Source organism: Orcinus orca, chromosome 16 (genome assembly GCF_937001465.1).
Source record: "Orcinus orca chromosome 16, mOrcOrc1.1, whole genome shotgun sequence".
Lineage (NCBI taxonomy): Eukaryota > Metazoa > Chordata > Mammalia > Artiodactyla > Delphinidae > Orcinus > Orcinus orca.
Window position 1 is genome coordinate 44,714,997 of NC_064574.1, and position 10,025 is coordinate 44,725,021.

The window sequence follows — 10,025 nt, forward strand, 5'->3', positions numbered from 1 at the left end:
GAAGGATACGGTGGAAACTGGTATCCTTGCATTGGTCAGAAACGCAGAAGTCTTATTTCCTTTTCGGTTAGTGTGTTGATCTATTTGTTTTTATAGTCACAAACAGAAAAACAACAACTCTATGCTTGAAATACAGTGGATTTCAACTCAAAAAAAAAAATGTTTTCATTCCTGATGCAGCCAAGGGCTGTGATCCCCTAGTCTCGGTAAATGGAGCAGCAATGAGGTCAAAGGGTGTCTGCACAGCTGACGCCCCAGGCCAGCAAAATGTGCAAGTGTCTTCAGACCTCGAGGGAGGGTTTTATGCAGCCGTTACAAAGGCCCCGTTGCTACAGCTGGTAGTACCTCGCCTCTAGCGCATCCCCGACCAATGATCGGCATGTTTTGCGGCTACAGAGTTGTTAAGCCCCAGGAGTCGAGAAGGTCCTGCAGCTGAAAAGGAGGACAGCCAGCAAGACTCTCCCCACTCCACCGCATGATTTATGACTCCAAGGTCAAAGGCAGTGTCAATGCTCATTTTTAACAGGTTATGGAGAGAGCAGTCTGCACAGAAGAATGCTGTCGTCCCCTCCCACCACCGCAGCACCTTGCTCCAGCGTTCCTGATAAAAGAGAGCCGCAGCTGGAAAGAACTCGAAACTCAAGGTCTCCCTTTGTGCGTGTTTCAGGTGGGAAACTGAGGCTCAGTGAGGTTACAGCACTCCCCACGGGGCTGGCTGGCGCGGAGCTCCCCTGCCTCCAGGGGCTTTTCTTTCCATCACCTGAGGCTGCCTTGCCTTCAACCATCACCAACTAAGTTGCAAAGGTTGCATTTTTAATTACTCAGCAGAGCAGGAGTGTTGCCAAGACTCTGGGTCGGTGCCCCGTCTTGCCCGTCAGAGAGTGTGCCCAGTGTGAGTCACTGTGGGCGATCCGAGAGAGGACCCCAGGCCCTACCCAGGCTGTGGCAGAGGTCCGGCAGCGCATTCAGACCACTGCCTGTGCTGTGAACCCCTCACCTCGCTGCCATCAGCCTGCGTGGTTCACACAGGTCAGTTCAACCGCATCTATCAAGTGGTCGCCCTGCAAGGCACCGCCAGGCACTGGGGAACAAAGAAACAGTTCACTTTCAAAGGCTGTCAAGAGGTTACGGTTACAGGAGGCCCAGCACCGACTGCCTCCAGATGCCCAGGGTAACTCTAGTGTGTACTGCCAGGGCTGGGGTGGTCTGGTCGTGTCTGCGTGCATGTGTTTGTGTGCACAAGTGTACGCGTGCATGTGGGTTCAAGGGGCTCCGTGTCTTAGTTAGGAGTTTCCAATCCACAGCCATGTCTCCAGCCTGTAGTGCAGACTTGGCTACACATTTTCTCTCTGAGACAGATGGGGACCACCCAGTGCAGACCCGGAACATCTGCATATCCACCTCGTCCCCAGCCTACACACCACACTAATCGCCACTGATCACTGCTTCCGGGTCACTGGGCTGGCTAGTCACGTGCAGGAGTAAGTGCCCAATGGTAAGGCTGTTTCTTTTTTCATTCACGAAGGGAGAAGCTGGCATCTACAGCCACGTGGACAGAACCGTCAGGTCAGTCCTCTAAGAGTCACCGTGTGCTGGCTGGGGAAGGGCCTCCTCAGAACCCTGAGGACCTGGGTTCAGTCCCTTGCCGGGTCATGTGACACTGGATGCAGGGCCCGAACTTGGCTCTCCTGCCCGTTCCTGGAACATGAAGGGTCTGCTCACATCCCTGAAGCCTGGCTTTGGCCCGATCGCTTCAGGGAAGGGCCTTGTTCCCTTTGCCCCGGCTCTCAGGGAGGAGCCCTGGCCCGTGGTGGAAGTGGGGCATCCCCTCTGGGCCCTGCCTCAGCCTTCTTTAGCTCCCCAGCAGCCCCCTGTGCCCACCTTGGAGCCTGCAGGCTGCCGGAGGAGACGTGAGTCTGGCAGGTCCCGGACCAGGTCAGGCCCAGGACATTTTTTCTCTTGAAGCCTCCCTGCCAGGAAGCCGTGAGCTCCACAAGCCTGACCCTCGGGCGAGCGGAGGGGCCTCTCCTCAGAGGCTCTGCTCCCCGCCCGCCCCAGTATCTTCCTGTCACCGTCAGGACCCCCGAGCCAAAGCCAGGAGTGTCCTGGCTGAGCTGAGCCGGGGCCCCCGTGGCGCTCCCTGTACACAGCACAGCCCGCTTGCCGTCCAGCCTCCCACAGAAGCCCTACCCGCATCTCCGCAGCCCCCGCCTCCACTGTTGGCAGGAAGCAGGATCGAAGCTCCTCTTAGGCCAGTTTTGTCCTTTGGGGAAAGATAATTTATCCTTGCGTGAACATCAGGCAGAAACTTATGGCCTTTCACTGTGTTCGGCCTACGTTTGTTTATTATCTACATCTGGCTGATGTTATCCTGAACATAGACCTTTTTTTAATAGCGGTGATAGAGCTGCTTCCTCCATTCAAACTCCGGGCTGATTTCCATCTGCCTTCTCTGGGCTTCTTTGGCCTTCCCTTGCTCCCCTCCCACCCAGAGGGAGGGGGCAAGAAATCCCATCATTGGAGCTAGATGAGATGTACCCTCTCCGCTTCTTTATTATGGACCTGGTTTCACACCTCGTAATAAACCCCACTCCAGGTCTCTCTAAACCTTTTCTACTCACAAAAAGCCTGCTACCGTCCCAGGACAACCAGGGTGACACTTGTGATTGCAAGCAGGCATTGGGTCGGGGTGGGGGGGTGGTCAGGGGGTGACAGAGTCTGGGCCCGAGGCTGTCACACACAAATCTCTCTGCACAAGGGCCCCGGAACAGCAGCAAAGGGAAAGCACTGGGAGGCATCTCCCTTCCTCCCCCTCTTTCCAAACACGCTGTGTCCCCACCACAGGCAGAGAGAGAGTCTGCGCAGAGCAGGGATGCCGGGTCCCTCCACCCTCCGGACAGTCCTCTCCCAGGCAGAGCTGCTGGGAGCCACTGCTCCCTGGCATCCTCCCTTCTCCCCGCCTCAAAACACAGCCAGAGTTTCAGGAATGATTCACATCCTAGATCAGGTCTCAGAGGGTCCTACCCCCATGGAAGCATCCTTCTGAAAGCCAGCATCCCGGGGAGAGGGGAAGCCTGAGGGGCTCTGGTGCGCTTGGGGGTGCACGAAGACTGCGGGAAGCAGGTGCCTGTGGAGGAAGGCGGTGGTTCTCAGGGGAGCATGCAGCACGGGCGGTCTGCTGGGCTGTAGGTGGTGCAGATCCCTTGGAGGTGGCCTCGCTGGGTGGGTGGTGAGGGCATCTCAGAAGGTGGTGGTCCTGGTGAGGGGGACCTGCTTGCGGCTGGGTTCTGGTTGCCTGGGCTCCTGCTGGCAGGGTAGTGGGGGGCATGAGACTCCTGCGCCCCCTCTGCTCTTGAGGGTGGTGGCACAGTAGTCCAGTGGCTCTTGGTCTGCACCACCAAAGGCATCCAGGAGACAGTAGCTCAGGCAGAGAACCCGCTGGAAGGACCTGCGGAAGTTGTCAGAGAGGAAGCCGCAGAGGATGGGGTTGGCGCAGCTGTTGGCCTGGCTGAGGATGAAGGACACGTGGTGGACGGGGACATCCAGGCCCGTCACAGAGAGATTCAGCAGCTGCACCGCGTAGAAAGGCAGCCAGCAGAGCACGCAGACGGCCGCCAGCGCCAGCACCAGCCCCATGATCTTCTCCGAGCACTTCCGCTGCTGCCAGCCGGCCGGTAGCGCCAGCGCCCACATCTTGCCCACGATGAGCACGCAGCACAGGCCGACGGGCAGCAGGAAGCCCAGCAGGAAAGTGCAGACCATGAAGACCACCGACCACACTGGGTGTGGCCAGTGCAGGTTGCAGGCCACAGCCCGGCCGCCGCGAGCTGGCCTGGTGTCGGCGAAGGCGGCAATGGTCTGGGTGACCAGCGAGGACGACAGCCACACACCCGCCGACCAGTCTGGCCACGCCGGGCCGGCGGCAGGTGGCAGCGCGCAGCGGGTGCACCATAGCCAGGTAGCAGTCCACGCTGAGCACGGCCGGGCAGAAGACGCTGGGGAATGAGTTGAGGCCGTCCACGCTAAGCACCGCGCGGCACAGCGCCGGGCCGAAGGGCCAGTGGTGCAGGGCGGCCGACAAGGCCACGAAGGGCACGCTCAGCATGAAGGGCTCGTCGGCCGCAGCCAGGTTCAGCAGGTAGATGTCGGTGGCCGTCTTCATCTTGGCGTAGCGGAGGATCATGAAGATGACCAGGGCGTTGCCCACCACGCACACCAGCGCAGAGACGCACTGGATGGCTACCGTCCCCGCCGCCACCGCCTCCTCCGTCGCCGCCGGGGTGCCGCTGGCATTGGTCGCGGGGGGGCCAGGCCGTCTCGAGTCTTTCCTCGCCCCCGGGAGGTGGCGTCGGGGGAGCGCTCATCCCGGGATGGGGGAGGCCGGGAAGGCGGTGGCGGCGGCGCGGCGGAGCGGGCATGGACGGCGCTGCGCCCCGGAGACCGGCGGGGCTTCGGGGCAGACGGGCGCCTTTCCCTGCTCCGCCCAAAGCTGGGCGCTCCCGCCCACCCGCGCCCAGCCCTGCCCCACGCAGACCCCGGCTTCTCCGGCCCTTTGCCACCTTCTCCCCTGCTCTGCTCTCCGGCACCCGCAGCCGCGGGGGCAGGGTGGCCTGGAGTCCTCCGTTTGGATCCTGAGGCCCCCGGGATGGCGGGGACTCACCTGTGCGCACAGAGCCAATTGCGCTGACATCCTCCCATCTCCAACCCCGCCCCTGTCCCGTTCATCCTCTGAAGACCCGCAGGGTCTGTCCCGCCTGAAACTCTTTTTATGGGCAGAGCCCGAGGCTCCTGCTGGCGTCGTGGGGAGTTCCACGTCCGCCCGGGCCCCCATCGCTCCCTCCCCGCCCCCCGCGCAGCCGCGGATCCCGCGACCCTTTCCATTGGATTTAGGTGGGGCTGGGGGTTGAGGTGGGAAATGGACACGCGGAAGCAGAGATGCCACAGGAGAAGGCCAGCCTCTGACCCAGGTGCTCCGTGCGCGGGCCGGCACAGACGGAGGCGGAGAGCACCAGACCCAGACCCCAGGAAACCTCCGCCCCGCGACTCGGCTTCCCCGGAGGCGGAGTCTGCACCCGGATATCTGAAATGTGCTTGGGAGGGGTGGTCAGGAAGGGTCGCGGGTCCTCCCTGGGTCTCCTTCTCCTCCTAAACTCTGGAGAATGCGAGTTCACACCCCCAGGCTGGACCATCCCGTGCTGAACACCCACCAAGCAGCCCCCAGTCCCAGCCGTCTCTGCTAGTCGGCACAGGGCACAGCAGAGTTCCTGAAGTGGGGGTTTGCCCTGGAAAATTGTGGGGTGCCGGCCCTTGGGAGCTCCGCCTCTGTGGGCGGTGGCCTCCTTGAGCCCCAGATCAGTCCTGAAAGCCTCTGGTACATCAGGAAGGGGCTCCCAGATTAAACTGAAATCCGGCGTATCGGAGGCCGCGAGCAGGGAATCACAGTGTTTGCACAAATAGTGTCCCCAGATTCCGTGTTTAGAGAGGAATCAGAGAGGCAGCTGAGACGCGGGCCATCCCACAGCAGTGACTTCTCCAGTGGGGGGGCACACGGGCATGGGCCTTTCTCCTGCAGTGGACTTGGGGGGCGGGGACACGGGCCCCCAGGCAAGATGGGCTTGTCCTGAGATGGACACTCTCCTGTGCTGTCTCTTTTCCCTACCTCACTCTCAAGTCCCCTTGCACCTTGACCCCCAAGCCCAGGTTGGGAGCAGGATGCCTTAGCTTTGAAAAATTACTAAAATGAGGAAAAAAAGTTGAGTTGATATCAAGCGTCACTGTCCTTGACACAGCGTCATCATAACGGCAAAGCCTCACAGACTTGAAGAACGAGAGGTGGGGAAATCCAGGATCAACGCGGAGGTTTGTCCTCAAAGTCAGGAAAATGCCCCGCGGCTGAGTTGCCAGGGGTTTGGTTCAGCTGGTGGTGTGTGAGGGGGAGGCAAATTTGGAACAGAGGTGGTTTTGAAGGCAGGGTAGATTAAGGTGACTGCCTTGGTCGGAATCCCCACTCCACTGCCTCCCTGCTGTGTGACCCTGGGCAAGTTACTCAAGCTCTCTGTAAAGCGGCATCAGTCTTGGCGCTATCACGTGGGCTGTCACGTGGGCTAAATAAGCCGACACGTGGGAAGCAGTTACAACAGTGTTTGGCACCCATAAGCACTATATGTGATCATTATTATTAACACCCCCAACCAGGGAGCTTGGTAGGTCAGAGCTCCTGGGTGCGAGTGTGTTTGCCCTGAGCACGCTGACCTAGGCACTGGATCCCCTTCATCACTGCAGGTGAGCTGGGAGGGGCAGGCGTCGCTCCTGGGACAGAGGAGCTGAGAGGCTGGGTGCAGACCCCTCTAAGGCTGACCGTGGAAGCGGAGGTCCCATCCCCACTGCAGCCTGGGACATGGTGGGGGGCGTGTCTGACATAGCCTTGGCTTTGAGGAACTCGTTCCCAGAGAGCCAGGCGCCCTCTGCAGTGTGGAAACTTGACCCCTGGCTGTCCACCGGCACCCCGTGGGAGCCCGGGCCTGTCCCGCACACTCTGAGTTACTTGGTCTAGAGGGGGCCCTGGCATCTGAATGTTTTGAAGGCTCTCTAGATAATTCTAAAAGGCACTGATGGAACTTTTAATTGAATGACATTACAGAGAGGCAGGCAGCCAGGGGCCACGGTGTGTGGAATTCACTGTGCCCTCAGGGCTACAGGGAGAGTCTGGGAGGAACATCCGGAAAACCGATCGGAGGCCTCTCTGCTCAGGGGGGCAGCCTGGTGGCCCCCGGGCGGGAAGTGGCTGTGCACGCTGGGCCCCCAGACCTGTCCTCTCCCCATGGCACTAAAGGTATGCCTAAGGGGACTGGCCTCTACATTTCTCCACCGGGAGAGAACACCCAGGGCCACGGTCTCACTGAGTAAAAGGGGTGGGAATGAAGGCCATTCATAAGATGTCTCCAGCTCCCCTGTCCCTTCCCTGTAGGGTATAAAGGCGGGACCTATTTTGGGTCTGTTGATTAAACGTCCAGCATCAGGCCCGGTGCTCTGCTGCACATTGTCACAAGCCACGCAGAGCTGGGCCCTGGCTGGGCCTCAGGGACCTTCTCCTCCAGGTGATGGAAGGGCTGCCCTGGGTGCAGCCAGTCCCAGCTGCCAGAGCCCTGGAGGGAGCTCCGGGCTGAGTGATGAGGGAGCGGGTGGAGCGGGGGCCTCTCAGCCCCTCCTCAAGTCGGAAGGGACAGGAACGCCTCCCCTTGTTGCACATGGGAGTATCTTGTCTGTTTCCACAAGCCGGAAGTGCTCTTCAGGCACCTGGACGGCTGCACCTGGCCCACAGGTCTCGGGAGAAGCTTCTACTCAGGGGCCTCAACAAGGAGGGGCTTGGCGCTCGGCAGCGTGAGGACAGTGGTCCTGAGAGCTTCCGTCACGGCTACTGAAGCGCCCTCAATGTGGCTTTGACTACTTCTGCGCCGAGCGTGTCAAAGGCATAACCAGGCTGAGCTCACGGCTCTGTCAGGAGTGATTTACATAATCGCCCTTCTTCAGATGCCCCTCTGAACTCCGGTGACATCCAGACAGTGTGCTGACAACAGCCCACTCTGCCCCAAAGACCCAGCTGTCGCATTAAATACGGCGCTCCCTCTAAGAATTTATGAACAAAAGGTCAGCACAACAAAGGCACAGGTCTGGGTTGGGGACCTGTCTGCAGTGTCCAGGTGTCAGACGCTGCTGTCAGCCTCTGGGGCGAGGAAGTTGAGGGCTGTTCTCTTCTCTGGGGGTTGTTTGCAGACTGTCTCAGCGTCTTGGCCTCACGGCTCTGCGTGCAGAAGAGAACGGGCTGAAGCACAGAAAACATGGATTTAATTTCAGACCCTCTGCTTACGAGGCTGTGGGCTTGGGTAGCACCCCAAGTAGTGCTTCTCCAAGAGCGGCCCCGCATCCTCGTCCTGCTGAATCAGAGCACGGAGAGGGGGGACCAGCCCTCCAGGGGCTCTGGGGACACAAGGGTGTGGCCCTCTGAGCCTCCATCTCGTCCGGCCCACCTCCCAGAGCTGTGAACCAGTGTCGGGAAAGATAATTGGACGTGGAAGCTCTGAAATCTCTGCACCAGCGCAGGTCACACGGGCAGCTGAGCTCTTGAAAGGTGAAGATGAGCTGCGGCTGTGAAACACACCCCGATCTCAAAGACTTAAGATGAACGAAAGAGGGTGAAATATCTCCCTGTATTTTTTATATCGGTTATGTGTTGGAGTGATAATATTTTGGATAAAGAGATAAAAGACAGTGTATTATGAAATGAATTTTAGTTCTTTCATTTTCCTTTATCTCTGTAGCTGTTGGAACACTTCAATTTCCCTGGGGCGTCACGTCGTATTTCTAGAGCACCAGAGCCTGCAGGCCTCCACGATGCCTCCAGCAAGGCTGCAGATGTGCCGATCCTACGGCAACTTCCGTGCCATAGCCACCGGACCTGGTGGCTTTTTTTTTTTTTTTTTTTTTTTTGCGGTACATGGGCCTCTCACTGTTGTGGCCTCTCCGGTTGCGGAGCACAGGCTCCGGACGCGCAGGCTCAGCGGCCATGGCTCATGTGCCCAGCTGCTCCGCGGCATGTGGGATCTTCCCGGACCAGGGCACGAACCCGCGTCCCCTGCATCGGCAGGCGGACTCTCAACCACTGCGCCACCAGGGGAGCCCCCTGGTGGCTCTTTGAATTTCATTAACCTTAAAAAATAAATTCAATCCTCAGTCACGTGACATATATTTCAAGTGCTTAAGAGTCGCACAAGGCTGTGGCTACCATCCTGCACGGTGGAAATCTAGAACCTTCCATCGTAGTGGAAAGTGTGGCACGAGGTAAAGGGTAGGGCCTTTATGTCCCTGGGTCCAGTCTGGCTTTGACAAAGTCCCAGCTATTGTTACACGCCTCCCAACGTCCACGCTCCTCTTCCCTGGGGGGCAGATCTCTGGTTTTGTTGTGGAATTCTTTTTCAATGTTCTCAGGGGCTCGAGTCGGTTCCCTTCCCAGAGTCTGTGCTGGTTTTAGAGGTGGGCATGCGGCCTGAATCTGCCCAATGAGACCTGAAGGGGCATCACTAAAGCTGCAGGGGCAACTTCTTCTTCTTCTTCTTTTTTTTTTTTTTTGGCAGAACCACTCGGCTTGCGGGATCTTAGTTCCCAGCCAGAGATTGAACCTGGACCATGGCAGTGAAAGCACCAAGTCCTAACCACTGGACCTCCAGGGAACTCCCCTGCAAGGGTTAACTTCTGGGGAAGGTTTGGCTATTGTCCTGTGGGGATATAAGGCTTGGAGGAGCTGCAGCTACCTTGTGGCTATGAGGTAAAAGCTTATCCAGTATGTTGAAGATGGTAGGACAGGAAGCAGGAAAGAACTAGGGGGCTTGGTAAGCGTGAGAGTTGATGAGGCAACCTGCCAACTCTGGTGCTGCTGCCACTGAACTGCTTTTCCTGTGAGATGATCCACTTTCTTGGGGTGCATTCAGAGGTGTTTTCTGTATGGCAGCCCCAAATGCTCTAGTCCATTATCTTTGGGCGAGTCCCTGGCCTTTTTAAGCCTTGCTTTTCTCACCTCTAAGGTGTGAACACAAGTTCTTACCTCATTGAATGAGCTACTGGGATGATAATGCCAGCAAACCTTCATATCACACTTGTCGTATGCCAGACTCTGTTGAAAACAGTCGATTCATGTAACATACCTAAAACACTCAGCACAGGATCCTGAATCTTGTATGTTCTCAACACTCATCCTTACAATCGTTGCTGTTAGAGGAACCAGGCTATTAGTCCAGACAATCTGTTCCTGGACATTTACTTTCAGCAGGAAGGAGTAGCCTTCCCGTCCTCCTACCCCCCACCCCAGGGGGAAGGTAACAGGAGGTTCTGAAGGATGTTTTTGCCCCATGTCAGTTTTAGAAATTCAGATCCTCTCCCAGTTGAACAACAAGGAAGCAGTACATAGAAAACTGTCTTCCTGGTGTTCAGGTTACAGTACATACATTGAGAAATAGACTCAATTCAAGGTC

General features: G+C 57.9%; 1 protein-coding gene across 1 annotated transcript; it reads right to left on the minus strand.

Moving 5' to 3' along the window:
* Nucleotides 1-3,156: 3,156 nt before the first annotated feature.
* Nucleotides 3,157-4,364, minus strand: SSTR4 (somatostatin receptor 4). Its single transcript, XM_004286813.2, is given in 3 exon segments — nucleotides 3,157-3,892; nucleotides 3,894-4,306; nucleotides 4,308-4,364. Coding segments are annotated over 3 exon segments (1,122 nt in total). The 3' UTR covers nucleotides 3,157-3,240.
* Between the last annotated feature and the right edge of the window lie 5,661 nt (nucleotides 4,365-10,025).